At 45.7% G+C, this 18,057-nt stretch overlaps 1 protein-coding gene and 1 pseudogene across 1 annotated transcript; one reads left to right on the forward strand and one right to left on the reverse strand.

Annotated features, from left to right (window-relative positions):
• Positions 1-5,650: 5,650 nt before the first annotated feature.
• LOC136459350 (BAG family molecular chaperone regulator 4-like) lies at positions 5,651-9,172 on the forward strand. The gene is made up of 4 exons (XM_066459215.1): positions 5,651-6,164; positions 7,164-7,426; positions 7,514-7,660; positions 8,736-9,172. Exons 1-4 carry the CDS (start codon positions 5,993-5,995, stop codon positions 8,931-8,933), a joined length of 780 nt encoding a protein of 259 aa, XP_066315312.1. The 5' UTR covers positions 5,651-5,992; the 3' UTR covers positions 8,934-9,172.
• A 1,319-nt stretch (positions 9,173-10,491) lies between these two features.
• Positions 10,492-11,840, reverse strand: LOC136461134 (ammonium transporter 2 member 3-like; annotated as a pseudogene).
• Between the last annotated feature and the right edge of the window lie 6,217 nt (positions 11,841-18,057).

The following is an 18,057-nucleotide window of genomic DNA, read 5'->3' on the forward strand; positions in this document are numbered from 1 at the left end:
TGTGAGCTTAGCCAAAACCCTCTCACTCGTCTCCATTATTGATTCATCATCTTTGTGAGATTGGGAGAGAATCCAAGTGCATTGCTTGAGTGATTGCATCTAGAGGCACTTGGTGTTCGTGTTTCGCTGTGGGATTCGCTTGTTACTCTTGGTGGTTGCCACCACCTAGATGGCTTGGAGCAGCGAGGATCATCGAGCAGAGGGTGGTGATTGTCTCTGGCTTCGATCGTGGTGATTGTCAGGGGTTCTTGACCTTTCTTCGGTGAAGAGCCAAAAGGTACTCTAGTGGATTGCTCGTGGCTTGTTATGATCCTCATCTTGTGTTGGTTGTGCGGTACCCTATTGAGGGTTTGGCGTATGATGCTAATTAGCTCGTGAACCTCCAAGTGAGTGAATCGCCACAACGAGGAGTAGCTTGTCGGCAAGCAAGTGAACCTCGGTAAAAAATCATTGTGTCATTATTTGATTCCGAGGTGATTGGTTTTCATTGTTATTCATTCTTGTGATTGATTGGCTTCTTCCTCGACTCAGCGATACAACCTTCTTGCTCACTCTCATTACATTACCGCAAACTAGTTGTCAAGCTCTTTAGTGTAGCTAGTTGTGAGAGCTTGTTAGTTTAGTTAGTGTGGCTCTTTAGTTAGTTTTTGAGATCACACTAACTTAGTGTAGTGTCATAGCTATTGTGTAGATAGAAACTATATAAACTAGAATTATGGTAGGTGGCTTGCTATTTTAGTAGGCTAGCATAACACTTGCTTTGCCTCATAATTGTCTAACCGGTTTATTAAGTGTTGTTGTAGAAATTTTTAATAGGCTATTCACCCCCCTCTAGCCATTAGGACCTTTTAGCACTGCAGACAGACCCCGCTCTACTTGCCATACTTGAGCGGATGAGGCAGGATCAGGCTCGCTAGGCTCAGGAGACAGCTGTCACTTTTGCTTAGTTTCAGACTAGGCATGATGAGTTCCAGCGATAACAATAGGTGATCCAGCAACAACAGGCTATACAACAGCAGCAGTAGGCCATGCATCAGTAGCAGCTCCTCATGCAGCAGTAGCTCCTTGGATTTATGCAGCATGTTGTGACAGCTATTAGAGCTCCACCGCCATAGTCTTCGCCCTAGCTAGGTTAGCCTGCCACCACTTCTATGACTCCAGCTTTACTGCCTAGTGGGCTTTAGAGTTAGGGACAACCATCAGCATAGTTTGTTTCACCTATAGAGCAGGTGTCCTAGTGGTTTGCCTCGCCAATGTTAGCCCCGCAGTTCACACCTCTTTAGACGCGCTTCACACCGGCTTAGACTTCTTTGCTGCTAGTGCCAGATACCTCAGTCTCGAGGAGTCTTGGAGCGACTTTTAGTGAGTTGATAGGGCAGCTTACTCTGCCATATTTACATGTCCCAGGTCCTTCTATAGTTGTACCTATTACGGGGACTGCAGAGACGCTCTCTTCTTCTGTTGCATCATTAGAGCTGCCTACTTTAGTGATACCTACACAGTCTACGGCCGCTCTAGTCCCTGATCTGACCTAGATCGCTTCAACATCGTTTCCAGCTATAGAGGGTCAGATAGCTCAGAGCTCAGGGTCAGATGATGATGGCACACAGTTCTAGCTCCCTCCTCGTACCTCAACGCCTGACTCATCCGCTGCAGCCCCACCGACCGACCCTTAGGTTTTGGTGTTTGACGCCAAAGGGGGAGAGAGATCGAGTATGTTAGACTTAGGGGGAGCGACTTAGGGAGAGTTTAGTTTATCTATTTGGTTTTTATGTGTGATATACTATTATGCATTTGTGTGTTTACTTTTATGCATCAAACTATATTTATGTGATAGTGATATCTACGCAATCATGATATGTGACATGTGTGCTCTCTACTTTGAATCTCTTATATGTCATATCACTAATGTTATGCTCATTTGCTTTGCTTTCGTGTTTTACTCCAGTGCAAATGAGCTTTATTACTTGTACTTTTACTTATTTCATATCTTTTGAGTACATCATATTGGCTTGGGTCATATAAGCTTGCCTAACTCTTTTGTTCTTATTGTCAAAAGCTTATATCAACCAAGCATGTTAAAAACCTCAACTCTTTCATATACTCAAGGTGGTATTATCATCAATTACCAAAAAGGAGAAGATTAAAAGCATCTAGGCCCCCAGTTGGGTTTCAATGATTAATGACAATATGTGATTACTATGACTAACGTATGTTTTGTAGAGGCAATTAAGTTAGGTTATGGTAATGGAGATCTATTGGGCTATCATGGTGGTCATGCCCCTATGATGGAAATCGTTTTGGTTTTTAAAGGATGGATGACAAGGTTAAGGATGGACTAGTTCTAAGTATCGATTGGAGTTGAAGAGACACTTAGAGTAGTTTAGGACTTTGTTTTTTGTTTGGCCGTACTAAGGGGGTATGGACGGATAGCTTGACCTAGGTGAGTGTAGTCGGTTAGATGTGATACACACTTGCTAAACCTAGCACTAGGTAGCTCCTAAAAAGCCCTTAGATCCATTGGAGCAAACTTCATTCATATATGATCGAGAGTTGGAAGTGAATGCAGGATCAAATACTGACCGAACGCTGGCTTCGGTGTGACCAGACACTAGCGCAGAGTCCGATCAGTTCATTTGATCAAGGTGAAGTCGTCTAGAAGTGACCGGACGCTGAGAGGTGAAGTGACCAGATGCTGAGTCCTAGCATCTGGTCGACTCCAGTAAGGTTCTAGAGAGGGAAAATCACGACTGTACGCGTCCGGTTAGTGCTGACCGGACGCTGCCCAGCGTCCGGTCACCACTTAAACACTGGAGTTCAGGAAGAACTGACCGGAGCATCCGGTCAACATGACCGGAGCGTCCGGTCATCCCGCAGAGGCACATAACGGTTTATTTTTTAGCCATGCTTATAAATACTTCCTCCATTCGTGTGTGGGGGTACTTTTGCTCATTCCAACAGCTAAAAAACACCTTTGAGAGTGCCAAGAAGAGCAAGGTCCTAGTGAGGTGATTGAGATTTGAGAATCCCAAAGAGAACCCTCATTAGTGAGATCAAGAGTAGCAAAGTGTGAACCTTCGTAAGCACGTTATTTCGGGTGGTTTTGCCACAATATCGGACTCTAAAAAAGGAAAAGATTAGGGTCCAAGTTATCTTAAGTTAGAAATATTTTCTCTTATACCAAAGATTATAATGAGTCGTACTTGAGTAGGATTCATATTTAGGTTCTAGGTATAAATATTAGACCTCGGCTATTGTAAAAAAGGATTACAATCAATCAATATCAATTACTTCTTCGGCTTCACGCCAACCCTTAGGAGTAGAAGTAGTGTAGATCTCGATGAGTTCTTTAACAAGCAGGGCTGCATTGGTCTAGCCGATCTTCGGCTTGTCTGTAAGTACCGTCATGGCTTATCTCTCTGTTCGTAAGGCTGCATCGGTCCCGCCAATCTCTTGCGAGCTCTAGTATAAGCTAGTTCTCGATCCTTATCTAGTTCAAGTACGGCTGTATCGGTTAAGTTCGACCTCCACTGCTCGAATCAAATTAAGATCAAGTTATCAGCTCTACCTAAGGGTGGCATCCTTCGGGTAGATTTATTAAGTTACCGATCTTGTTGATGTCCTTATTGTCATTAGTTTTAATAATATCAACATGTCCGATCGACATCAATCTAGATCGACCTCATATCCCTCGTTTATTCTGTCACATTACGATGGTCCTTACTTTAAACGATGGATTATGTTTCATCGACTGTTCTATTTTGATCTTGATCGTGCATAGTACACAGTTAAGGCATATGTTATCTTGAGGAGATTTGCTGACTAGTTGAATCTAGTCTATAGCTCGCTATTATGGCTGTAATGATCCAGTTGATCCCCACATATGGTACTCTAGATCGGAGTATGCTAGCTGGTAGGCTTGCTTTCGACCAGGCGTGACATTGACTGTTTGCTATGCCTGCATCGGCTAAATAGCCGATTGCTTGTACTTTAACGCTCATAGTGTGTCTTCATGATTCTGTTAAATATGAATAGATTTATTTACTTTAAAAGTTTAATTTGTTATCTTTATTATGATTACCATCGATCCGGTCAAACCCTACTGTTAGAAATAATAGATTAGATTTGATGAGTTTATACATCTGTTTATATTAAATAGTCGATTGTTCTCATGCTATGACCCTTTTTCTACCTGAATCGGCTATTTTAGTCGATTCGCCCATGCTTTCACACATGTAGCATGTCTTTCGTAAACCTGTCAATATATAGATGGTTTTATGGATTCTTCGGCTTTAGTTTGTTGTTATCATCATAGCTGCATCGATCCGGTTGAACCTCACTGTTGATGGCGATAGATTAGATTCAGAGCGTTTGTAGATCCATTTGTACTAGACAGTCGATTTGTTCGTATGTTACATTCTTTCACGTTGAACTTATTGGCTCAATGCTTTACACTGGTTATATTTATCTACCCGATGATGTTACTTATATCTGGGTGTATTGTATTCGTTACTGTAAAACCAATCATGACCCGTGAGTTTTACAGTCCTTAACAGTAGATTTCTTCTCGTATCGGCTATTTAGTCGATTTTTTCGTCTGGCTGCTCCCAAAGTGGCACATTTGGAACTGTTTGGGCAAAACCGACATGTTCCACCTTAAATTACTGATAAACTTTCTCTCCTTGTCAATTGCGGGTCAAATTGACTGGCACGCCTTCGGAAATTCGTAGGATCGACTGGTCCTGCGTTGAAGCCAAGCGAATCTCCAGCTTACTCCACCAAACAGATCCTTCCGGCTTGCTGCGTGTCGACACTACATATCTAGACATATTATTATATTTAGATACATAGTAAAATAGATGTATCAATAAGTCAAAGCGACTTATAATTTAGAACAAAGAGAGTATTTAAGATTGGACCAACACATGGATTTTCGGATCTCAATATTGAACAAGCAAAGGACCCCACACTTGGGCTGTGTCCGGCCGTTATTATAATAAGCCGGCTTATAAGCTATGATACAGTATTTTTCTCTTTCAACATATTAACACCATAAATTAGCATAAACAACTTTACGAGCGGCCGAACTTATCCTCGAATTGACGAATCGTCTGTACCGGACCGGATAGCTACTCATGGCATTGGCCCCATTGGAGAAGTCCAAACGCAAAAATTTCACGAAAACCACACCACGAAGCGCAGGATCATCCAAACCCAAATTTCACGTGATCGTCCGTGGGGGACGGGGGCACGGGGACAACCGAACGCCGCACATCTGCAGTCTCCACCGAGTTCACGAACATGCCACGAGGCCGGCCCCAGCAGCCTGAGCAAGGGAGCAGGGATAGAAATGAATCAATACGGTATATTTGTTTTCGTATTCTGCCTAGATTTTAATTAAAATACAGATATTATCAACCATATCGAATATGATATGATTAAATATTGATATCATAAATATATAATTTAAATATTTAAATACAAATACGGTATTGGATATTGAATATCCAAATTCGAATACATATATTTATCCGTCGCAGGCCCGGCCCTCGCCGACCCCACGATCTCCCTCGTGGAGACCGTTCTATCCACGGCGGACACGGCGAGCGAGTCAGCACAGCAGCAGCACACGACATCCACCCCGGGCCAGACCCCGAGCCAGTCCTGCCGTCCATCCATCGTTTCGTCCCCGCCCGCCTGCACCTCGCGAGCATCCAAAGCTGTACTTGGGGCAAAGCTCTCGCAAAATCCTACTCCCGCTGCCGACCGACTCGTACCCTCCGCTCCGCTCCCCAATCCGCCATCTTCCTTCCACCCTTGCTTCTCCGGGAGGGAAGGCACCAGGGAGGCCGCCCCGCCACCCATCGCAAAAGCCACGCGCCACCAAACTTTTTTTCGCTCACCCCGTCGCTTTCGCGTTCAGCGCGAGCCGAAGCCGAGCCGGTGGGTCGGTCGCTGGAGGCGGAGCCATAAAGGCGTCAGCGACGGCAGGATGATGAGCGGCAGATCGGGCGGGAGGGACGCCGAGGGCGAGTGGGAGGTCCGGCCCGGCGGGATGCTGGTGCAGCGCAGGGACGGCGAGGCGCCCGGCCCCGTCATCAGGATCAGGGTCTCCCACGGCGCCAACTTCCGCGAGGTCGTCGTGCCGGCGCAGGCTACCTTCGGTACGCTACGCATCCCTGTTCGTTTACTGATCCCTTCTCCCTTCTGTCGCATATTAGCATTGGTGAAGAGGCAGAGAAGGAATTGGGTTTTGGATCTCGACAGGTCAACTGACAATCTAGTGGATTTTATTTAAGTCAACACGATTGTTCCGTTCGTTCTCCCAGCGTTTGATTTTAGATTAACCAGACCAGTCTATACGAAGAACAGAGAGTTCTCGAATACCTATATTCATATTAAGATGAAAAGTGCTTACGTACTTGATGAATCGATCATGACCCTGCTCCGGTAACTTTACCCTGCTGAACGGAAGTCCCGGGTAACTGTTACTCCCTCCGTTTCTCAGTTTTGAAGTTGTCTTAAGTTAAATATTTTAAATTTTGACTATAAATAATTAATTTCTTTTGGGTTAGTTTGAAAATATGAAAGTGATGTAAGTAGATTCATCTCGAAATGTAGTTTCATAAAAATATATATTGACTATATTTTATAAATATTTTATAGTAAAAAGTAACGATTAAAGTCATTTATTAAAGATCGTGTGGATGTCCTAAACGATTGGCCGGAGGGAGAACCCGTTAGCTTTTCGTACTAATCCTTTTGACCATATGTCTCTATGTTATAGTAGTAGTACTCTCTTTACCATCCATTGGTCCATAACTACTAGTTATTCTTCTTGTTCAAAAATAATACTAGTGTTTAAATGTTACATTAATAGCTCCTTGCCAGTTGTGATGATCAAATCAGTTGGAACCTCATTGGCTTGTAGCCTCACGTGCAATGGTACAAACCGTTACATCACCTAGTAGGTCTTTACATGCGTGGGGAGCATTTCTGTCAGTCAATCTCTGCACAGTTTATCATTAGAAAGAAGCAGATACCATCACCTTCCCCCCCAAAAAATCAATAAACCTGCATAAATGATCGTTGCTTCTGCATTGATTGCTTGAAGGTGTTGATTTACAATATTCTAATAGGCACTTTGTATTTTGTATATGAAGGTGAGTTGAAGAGTATCCTTGTTCAGACTACTGGCTTGGAGCCTGAGAGGCAGAGGCTCTTCTTCCGTGGGAAGGAGAAGAACGACAGAGAGTTCCTGCACACGGCAGGTGTTAAGGATGGAGCAAAACTGCTTCTGCTTGAGAAGCCTGCCCCTGCCAACATAGAGCAGAAGGTTGAGCCTGTGATTATGGATGAGAGCATGATGAAGGCATGTGAGGCTGTTGCTCGTGTTAGAGCTGAAGTTGATAAGCTGTCTGCTAAGGTGAAGGAACATTCCATCTGCCTTCCTTATTTGTTTAAGCATTCAAGTGTCATATTATTTTTGGTGCTCACACTGTTCCTTTTGTAGGTGTGTGACTTGGAGAAAAATGTGCTTGGAGGGAGAAAGGTTGAGGATAAGGCATTTGTCGTCTTGACGGAGCTGCTTATGATGCAGCTGCTGAAACTCGATGGCATCGAAGCTGAAGGAGAAGCAAGGGCACAGAGGAAGGCTGAGGTACACAACTAAAACACTTGCTGCTGCTATTTTTGCATGTGCTACATGTTCAGTGAGAATGCATTACAACGACTGAAATATTTATGATGTAACGCCTCAGGATAAGTTATATTCGAGTTGGAGATATGCCATGAAATGATCTTACTTTTTTTGGACGAAGTAAGAATTTCAACAGTACCTTTTCTTAGTCATATAATGAGTCCTTGATGCCTGCTCGGTGAGTAGTTAGTTCCTGAAGTATGGATGATCGACATATATCATAAATCCTAATGGATTAACTTAGCATCTTTGGTGATAGTTATCATATGAACCTTGAAATTTTCCATTCGGTAGATTTTCCAGCCAGTAGTATGGTTTCAGGAGTAACTGTGTTTTTCTGTTTTTCGCACTCTGCGTGGTGGTGTAGTGAACTAGTATTTCTTCGGTAGACTTCTTCTGTAGAGAGTGTATCACTTTATTGAGGCTCCTAGTTGAATAAATATTAATGGCCAGGTTTTGCTAGTCTGACCTTATCTGTTGGCCCTCTTCTGGTAAAGATGATCGGACTAAGTTGGCTGCATTGTCCCAGCTTTACTTCTACTCAAACTTTGCTTTGTAAGGGCAAACAAACCCTTGATCTAATGTTGCATAAACACTTAAGAGTATTCCAGTTACCATCAAATGTCTACCATTAATGTTGAAATTGTGCCAAGGAAAAGGTACATCTAGAACCTATCCAATCCCTTTCACTTTGTTATTTTCTGGCTTAATTAATCTATATAAGAACACATATGAAAAGGTTAATTGATTTAACAGATTATGCGTTTGCAAGCATCATCAGGGATTGTTCTGAGTTATTTTTGGTACTTCTATAAGCACAAATTGCTGGTTAATTATGTCATATGGTTAGTAGGTTATATTCACGTGCACAACATTTGATAGTTCACACTTATGATGTTATTAGTGTTGGTCTCTAAGGACAAACGGTTTAACTGTAGTCAATAAAATACACACTCATATTATGGAAACGATGAATTTAGACCTGCCAAACCAGTTGCCTGATATAGCTTTTATGTTCAATGCTTCAACATCTCAGGTGCGCCGTGTTCAGTCCCTTGTGGAGACCTTGGATAAGCTGAAAGCAAGAAATGCAAACCCCTTCAGTGATCATAACAAAGCTGTTTCAGTGACAACGCAGTGGGAGACGTTTGAGAACGGCATGGGCAGCTTGAGCGCTCCGCCGCCCCGTGTTTCTTCGACGCAAGTTAACACTGACTGGGAGCAGTTTGACTAGGCTCAGATGAAGCTATTGATGTATCATGAAATTTGTGAGATCGGTATGGACATTCCTTTTCCAGGCAGCGAGGTGTTGTGTATATGCGCCACGTTTGTATATGCACCACGTTTGATGCCTTTGGTGTCCTAACTGCCTGTGAATGTTACCAGATCATACCATACTACCATGTGAATTGCGTCGCTCGTTGAGGGTCATATTTCAATATGCTCCTGCCAATGCCATTCGCATGATATTTATTGGCTGGGTTCAGCAAGGTTGATAACGTCCCTTGCCAGATCCTTTACAGCACTAGCTCATCAGTGAATGCAATTGTACCATGTACAAGCTGACGCTATAGCTGTTCCGAAACTTTACCAATAATAAGTTTCCTGAATTCAGTGTAAATTGAAGCATAGTGAAGAGTAACCATTGCATAGTTCTCCAATGCAAAATGAAGTGACGAGAGAGTTTATCAAAGCATGAAATGTTACCTGCTGGCCAAATGTTTTGTAGTATGATAAAAGGGCAAAATTTATCCATTGGCAAATAATAGATTTGAGTTCCTTTTTATGTTACATTTAATTTAGAGAAAATGGTGATTTGATCCAGTTCAGCGGCAACTAAAGAATGCTGAATTGCTTGTACATCTGAATGCGTGATGCAGCAGTACACCGGCCATGGCGTTTTAGACACCTTGCGCCCTGTTCGTTTGCGCCCTGTTCGTTTAGGCTTGTTTGGCTTAGCCACAGTATGTTTCTCTCACACCAAATCAGGGCGCGTTTAGTTGCCCCCAAAGTTGGCGCCGCCTGAAATCCCGAGGCACTGTAGCGCACTGTATCATTTCGTTTGTATTTGGTAATAATTGTTCAATCGTTGACTAATTAGGCTCAAAACGTTCATCTCGCAAAGTACAACCAAACTGTGCAATTAGTTTTTGATTTCGTCAACATTTAGTACTACATGCATGTACCGCAAGTTTGATGTGACGGAGAATCTTCTTTTTGCATAGTGCCAAAGTTTGGATTTTGAATGAACTAAACATGGCCTCAGCCAAAAGTACTTTCAACCATGGCTTATCAGGCAAACAAGTTCAAACAAACAGGGTGTTAGAAGGTAATCTGCTACTACAAACCTACAACTGGATGGTGACGCCTCTAGCTCCCATAGACCCATTCCGGCAAGCCGGTGCTCCGCTGTGTCTTCCCTGACGGCGTTGCTGTTGGAGTTGTTCCAAATTCACTTCAGGATATAGGCCGGGCTTCTGACGGAGCGAAGCGGAGGCCCATCGCCGGAGGCTTGGGCCGGAGCGTAGCGGAGTCTGAAGCCAGCCCATCAGGTCTCACCCTTGTGCTCGGGGGGTGCGGGGGGCTCCGCCCCCCGCGGTACGGTACGGTATATACACCCTTGCTAGGGTTTCGTGGAGACTTGATTCTCTTGTAAGCCGCCATAGGCGTGTAATCCAAAACTCTTGAGATAGTGAGATTGTTGCTGGCTGGTGCCAGTGGTTTTTCCCCTTCACATCGGAGGGGTTTTCCACGTTAAATCATGTGTCTCCTCTGTGGCTTGATTCTTTACTTCATATTCCTATACGTCGTTCATAACAGTTGCCCCACGCGCGGGCCCTCGCCACCTCATTGAGTGTCACGTCGAACCTGTGGCCATCGCCCCAGAGCACGTAGGGCTCCTCCCCGTGCGCCGCGTCGTCGCCGATCCTGGCATGCGCGTCGTCGCCGATCCTGAGCTGATCGTCGGCCATGCGCAGCGGCACGAAGAGGCCAACGCGTAGAAGGATGCCCGTGGTGACCACGACGTTCCAGGAGAGGACGAAGAGGGCGCCGCCATAGAAGGTGGGAGTGGAGGGCCATGAGGTTCGGTGCGCCGAGGAGGCCAGTAGTGAGGGCGTCGCCGAGCCCAGCGACGGCGTGCGTGTCGTCCAGCTTCTGTTGGAGGAACATCATGGTGACCCACGGCACGCTGCCGGCGCAGACGCCCATCAGTATGGACCGTGTGTGCACCAGTCCTGCACGTGTGTCGTGCAGGACAATGTAATTTGTAAGTGCCAAACTTTTATATATACAAGCTACTAAAAAACGTAAATGCGATAGCCATTATAAGCTCTGGCGTATAATCCACAATTTGAGGGCATTTTTTCCCACATAGTTTAGCTGCACTGCCGCACTGGCGGTGATACAGACAAGCCCGGCAATGGGCATTGCCATCATGCTCTGCACCGCGCCAATAACCGAGGGCCTGCCGAAGAAAATGACGTCGAGGCAGGTGCAGGTCAGGAAGCTCGTCGCGGCACTGACATTGGTGTTGAGCATGGCAATGGACGCGCAGTGATGTCGGGCCGTACGGCGCACCGCCATTGAACCCAGACCAGCCTAGCCTCAGCAACCCACCGCCGGCGATATGAGGTGGATGTTCATTCAATTCGGTGCCAAACTCTACCTGTCGCTCTTCAGCCTCCGCCCCCACCTGGAAGAAATTTATTTGTCGCCTATCGATTGGTTAACAAATTTCATGTTCTACTACCAAGTACAAAGAGAGAATTTAATTGCTTGTTGATTAACATTGGCAAGGGTGTGACACTTTACCACTGACTGCATGCTCCCGCGTTCGGCCGTCCTACCTACTGTTTTCCCTGACCAACGACGAAATCACTGCAAGATGTAACGAAATTCAGACGACCGAAACGGCGGTCTGTTGCACGGCACCGCCCGTGTACTCTAGACACGTACGTTCCCAGTAGGCAGCGGTGAAGCCGGCGACTCCGGAGGAGAGGTCGGACCGCGTATCCGCCGAGTAGTCGATGACGCCCCAGTGGTATAGAGGAAGCCGCTGCCCCAGAGGCTGAATGTGTAGAATTGTAGATGGTGTAGGAGGAGCAAGAGCAGCCACAGGCCACAGCGACGTGAACGCCATCCACGCTCTGACGATGTTCATGCGCCCGAGGAGCGAACCGGCCGGCACCGGCAGCTAGCACCACTGCACCAGCGCGCGCGATGGCGGTCAACTCAAACTCAAACAGCACAAGCGACGCCGCGTCTGGGTAGTGCGGCTTTGTGTGCTTGACTCCACGCTTTGTGCACCAAGAACGCCGTAGCGCGGCGTGGCGGGGAACGACGCGCGCACGTCGAGGAAACCCTCCGGCAGCGGACTGGATGCCCACGAGCGTCGCCGCGGACGCGTTGTCGCTCTTGTTTAGCCACGCCGGCACCGCCGGAAGTCGGCCGCGTCGTGCAGGCGCCTGTCTGAGGCGGCGTGGCCATTCATGCGTCCGGTGGCACACGGTGTCACCCGATGAAAATTCTCGCGAGCTGCGGCGTGACGCAGGTGCGCACCGTGACGTGGCTCCTTGCCCGTGAGCGGTGATCTTTTTCTCAAATCCACAGTCATCTAGGTTTCTATCCTGTATCATACTGTTCTCTTTGCAATTATTTTACATTTTTATTTAACTTTTACGGTACACACGAATGAATAAATTATTTACAAGGTCCTACGTGAGCATGGGCACGCACGAAATCACTAGTATCATCTAAAGGGGTATAGGTTCAAGAATTGTTCAAAAGTCATGATTATATCTTTATTTTGTTCAATGTCCACAACAATTCTGCGACGATGACGTCCATTTGAAGCAGATTTGACGAAAGAAAGCAGGTAATTCCAACTCACTCTAAATTAACTGTGTTGTAATCTTATTCGGCCTGATGATCAGTGCATGATCAAATAAATTAATGCCGAAAGAAAAACACACTGTGGCTATCTCAAATAGATAGTACTTGTACTTATACTGCCATAGCTCTTTATTTGCTGAATCTACGTATAATATAACCCAACAACGGACCAGAGATCAGCAGTAACAGTGGCACTTGTGGTGACCACTGCGGAACTTGCACTCGCCTCCGCGGCAGGAGGTCTGGCGCCACGAGTTGCAGGCACCATTCTGATCCGAAGAGCACCCGTTCATCATGAAAGATAGTCGTTTCAGCACATAGGATTGGACGAGGCTGCGGCAACACACATATATCACATGGACAAGAAACAAAGCATGCATTCGTTAGCTACTATTAGTTCTAAACAAAACAGATAAACGATGGCATTATAGAGTTGTAGCTGCTGAGAGAATAAGATGTGTCATCGTCATCGTCAAGTTACCTGTCGAGGCAACAAGAAAGGCGAGCACGATGAGCACAACTACTGCACCTGTACGCTCTATGTTCCTCTGTATAAGAATTTCTTAACGAGCTAGCAGAAAATATTTCGATATCGGTCGATGGTGTTATAGTTCGTCTTTGGGTGCCTATGTCTATTTATACCTGGAGACTGCATGCCTTTGACTCTGCAGTGTACAAATTATGTAAATTAATGTTGTTACTCCCTCCATCCCAAAAAGAATGCAATTCTCGCTTCCCGAGGAGTCAACCGATTTCGACTTTGACCAAAGTTCTAAAAAAATACTAACATTTACAATATAAAATAAGTATCAATAGATTAATGACGGAATATATTTTCATAATAAATCTTAGTTGAGACATAAATGTTAATACTAATCACTGTAAATTTGGTCAAACTTTAGCAAATTTGATCGGCACGATTCCCATAATCGCATTCTTTTTGAGACGGATGGAGTATTATTTACTATATTATGGAAGTTAAATCGTTTCCTATATACTATTTATTTTATCTATTTTCCTTCCAAATTGTTTCACCGCGAGAGGTGACAAGAAAACCAGTTACACCAAGAGGCCGAACCTTGCTGCAGAAAGTAGAAGAGCTGATCGACCCGGCCACTGAGCAGTGGGACGCGCAACTCCTTAATCAGTGCTTCTGGGAGGAGGATGTGAGATTAATGAAGGACCGGAAACGGCGACCAGAGGGGGGGTGAATGGGAGCCGTAAAATTTCTCGCAAAACTTTTAGGCTACTGTCTCAAAATCACGGCCAAACATAAGTGAGTTCCCGAAATAAAAATACCCAAGCCACCTAGTGATGAGAGTATCTACGAAAATTCCTCGGAACGGTAGAAAGCCAACGCAATAGACGGAACTCGATTCGGAGCACAAACGATCAAGCTGCGCGCAAAACAAAAAATCAGGGCTTGAAAAAATTGACCGGAAAATCTCCTAAAAATTTGTTCAACACAGAATAGAGAGAGAAGAGGTAGCACATTGGCCTGGGCCTCTCGGGCCTGCACAGCTAAGTGCTCATGATGGTATAGCTGCCTCTGCTCTGCTCAATTCATGCACGAGGGAAGGAATTAAATTCACAAACACTATTGCTTGATTGAGACGTTTTCAACAACCAACATTAAAAATCATGAGAGCTGCTCCTGCTATTGGTGGTGTGCAGACATAGGTGATTCCTGTATGAGCATTGATTGGTGTTTGAAGCACTGGTGCTGAGCACGGCCAACCAGAGACGAGCGAGCTCCGGAAATCACGGGAGAGCACCAGAAGCTGTGCTGAGCGAGCGCCTAGTCTGCTCAGCGCTGGACCTCGGTTCATCGAGCAGCTCACCAGGGGCGAGCACACAGCTGTGCTTGTTTGCTCGGCGTCGGTCCTGAAAAGAGAGGAGAACGAAAACGAGGACAGAACAGAGCCGATGGCACAAGATTCCACTCACGCGACAGCAGGGCGATGGCGAGCTACGACTCAGACCTGGGGGCGCACGACGTACGCAGCTACAGGCGAGCCTACACTGGTGACCTCCGGCCCCTTCATCTGTTCGCCCAAACCGAGCACGACGAACAGAGAACGACGCCCTTCACGAACACAAGAACAGGAAAAAGGGGCGACCTCAAAATCAATAGAATCCAACTCAAATCAAAAGGATTGGCTCCCAAACTTTGCACAGATCAAATTTGACTTGATACAAATCTATTCCCGAAAATTCATCGCCTGGGGTTGACTCAAACTCCGGCAAAATCAGATCGTAGCAAGAACGAAAAATGGGGAAAAACTTAAGAACATGATGAACGAAAATCACAGCTTCAAATGAGTCCAGAGGATACGAGGAGGATTTGGGCCTCCTTTCCCACTCCAAATCACAGCATAGAACCACAAATTCTTAGATTTTTGACCTCTCTCAAGAAACACTAGAAAACCTAACCCTAGGGAGAAGGGAGGAATGAGAGTGGGAGAGAGGTGAGGGAGATAGGGGCTCCCTCATCCTATTTAACAGGGCTATTACACATTCCCAGTTTTGCCCCTAGATACAAATGAGTTGAACTGCTAAGCCCAAGGGCGTTGTTGTCCAACCCGGTGTAATCTTGATCCGACGGCCACCGCGCCTTCTCACCGGTAGCTTCGCCTCGACGCGAACTCCCCGATGCCGCCACGTGCCGTTCGTCCCTCCTCGGAACCTCCGCCCGGGTTTTGAGGCCCAAACCCATAAACCGTCCATCCGATGGTTTTGAGGCCCAAACCATCAAACCGTCCGTGGGTAGCGTACTCCATACGCGTCCCCCGCCATCCGACGCGTGTCACCGCCGTCCTCGATCGGCCAGCCCGTCAAGTCCTCCTGAGCCTCGCTCGACTCACGCGTCTGCCATCTTGACCCGGTCAACACCGTCACTCCATGTCTTCTTGCACTTGTCGATGTCCCAAGTGTCAGCCACCGTGGCTAGTCACCCGGCCTCTGGGTCCCTCGGTCCAAGTCTCACGTCCGTCCTTCACCGCTCCCGGTCTATCGGCACGGCACGTCCTCCTTGACCTTAACCTCGCCGTCGACCACCGTATCCAAGCTCCACACCTGCACAACACAAGCCAAAAGACATGTCGCACACATAGCTTTCGCCATGGTAGGGTTAGTCACCACTCAACCCACTTCGTGGATCACATTGACAATCACTCATCACAAAACGAACACACAAGGGTACTTGTCAACCTTGTGTTCGCAATCTCCCCCTTGATGAGTGCATTGTCAACACCAATACACGAACAGCTTGAGCAAAAGAAAAAGAAGAAGAAGAGAAAAGAAAGAACCCACCCAAATGACCAAAAGCCAAGAACCGGGTCATTTGAAAATGAGCAAAACTTGGTCCCCAAAGACATGGGCAACGGCTTGACGCGACCAAGTAAAACAAAGCTAGCCCTCAAGAAGAGGCAACGGGCTCAACACCACTAGCAAAGCTCGAAAAGCCGAAAACCTGCTAGACCCTCTAGAAAAGGCAAAGGCTCAACACATCTAGCAAAACACCTTAAATGCAACTCCCCCTGAACAAGTGCAATCTCTCTCAAATGAATGCATATCTCTCAACTTTAGGTGAAATTGAAAGTTTTCTCCCCTTGTGTCCCCTTGTGACATTGTGAGTGTGGAAACTTCTCCCCCTTGTTGACACATGCACTTATCAAGCTAGAGCTCAAGAATTGAAAGAATGCTCTAGTGGATGTTGTCATGTATATATAGCAACACATACAAGTGCTAGCAAATGCTCAAGGTAACCAAATGAGACAAAATATGGCATTTAAGCAAGTTTGATCAAGTTTGAGCAATTGTAAAAGAGGGTTCACCACCAAAGGAGCACATAGCAAAAATAGATAGGAGATCGACCTTGTGCTACACATGTATGCAAAGTGAACTACCCCAAACAAAGTTCACACATCATGTCAAGAGACAAACTGGTGGTTTGATCAAATTTGAGACACCAATTGAAAGTTATCGGAGTTATGCAGCGTATTATCAAAGTTTGTCAGACAAGTGTGTGCGGGAGGTTATCTATGCCATCAAAACCTGACTTAGCGACCATGTCAAGCCTATGCCAAAGGCAATCAGAAGCTTAAGACAATGATCTCGGTATCCATTACAGAGCTCAAGTTCACCAATAAGTGCAATTTGGAGCTATCTCGATACTCTGACATAGGATAGTACAGACCCATCCTGATCTTTTCAAATCACTTAGTTTGATTTTCAAGTTTTAGCACAAATTCAAGTTTCTCAAGCAAGTGTGTAACTCAAGGTATGAGCCGTAGCAACTAAGCATATATATAAGCAAGAAAAAGATCTCGACACATTCTACACATGCTAGTGCCACAAGTAGTGGTGAACACATTTCATGTTTCAACAAGTTTTAATCAAGTTCACAGTTTGGAAAACAAGCTTAGCTCATAACATGTATCAATTGATCAAAAGGAGCCTAAGCCAAAAGCACATCATTGTATATCCATAACATCCCCAATAAGAGCATAGTGTCAATCTAGCTACTATAAGGATGAAGCTCAGGATGCAATATGATACATGATGATATGATATGCAAGAATGATATAAAAACAAAAACAAAGGCTAAACTACAAAGAAAAGCAAAACTAGAATACAACAACCAAAGTTCCCCTCCTCTAAAAAGGGAAACAAACTCCAAGCTCCCCTCGCAAGCGAGCAAACTGGGCTTGGTCAAGTGGTTTGGTGAAGATATCTGCAAGCTGGTTTTGGGTATCAATGTGGTGCAGATCGATATCACCTTTCTCATAGTGGTCATGCAAGAAGTGAAAGCGAACTTCTATGTGCTTTGTCTTTGAGTGAAGGACTAGGTTTTTGGCTACACTTATGGCACTGGTGCTGTCACAAAACAAAGGCACTCGCCTAAACTCTAACCCAAAGTCTCTTAGAGTAGCTATCATCCAAAGCAACTGGGAACAACAAGCAGCAGCAGCAACATACTCAGCTTCTGTGGTGGATTGGGCGATGCTAGACTGCTTGCGAGAAGACCAAGACACAAGAGAAGATCCAAGAAACTGACAAGTCCCCGAAGTGGACTTCCTCTCAACACGACAACCAGCATAATCCGCATCAGAATACCCACAAAGAGAAAGAGAGGAGGAGGCTGAAAACCAAAGACCAAACTCGGGTGTGAAATGAAGGTACCTGAGGATCCGCTTGATGGCTTGACGATGAGACGTGCGCGGCGAAGACTGAAAGCACGCGCACAAGCAGACTGCGAACTGGATGTCTGGTCTCGTCGCCGTTAGGTACAGCAGGGACCCGATCATGCTTCGGTATTCCTTCTGGTCCATGGCTTCTCCCTCCTTGTCCTCATCCAGGGCCGTCGTGGTTGACATGGGCGTCGAAAGAGGCTTGGCCTCACCCATATCAAATTTCTTGAGCACGTCCTTGGTGTACTTGCCTTGGTGCACGAACGTCCCCTC

Source organism: Miscanthus floridulus, chromosome 6, assembly GCF_019320115.1.
Source record: "Miscanthus floridulus cultivar M001 chromosome 6, ASM1932011v1, whole genome shotgun sequence".
NCBI classification, from domain to species: Eukaryota; Viridiplantae; Streptophyta; class Magnoliopsida; order Poales; family Poaceae; genus Miscanthus; species Miscanthus floridulus.

Coding starts and splice junctions, on each gene's coding strand:
- LOC136459350 (XM_066459215.1), top strand. CDS start 5,993: ATGATGAGCGGCAGATCGGGCGGGAGGGACGCCGAGGGCGAGTGGGAG. Junction 6,165..7,163: donor GCCGGCGCAGGCTACCTTCG/GTACGCTACGCA, acceptor TTGTATATGAAG/GTGAGTTGAAGAGTATCCTT. Junction 7,661..8,735: donor GGGCACAGAGGAAGGCTGAG/GTACACAACTAA, acceptor TCAACATCTCAG/GTGCGCCGTGTTCAGTCCCT.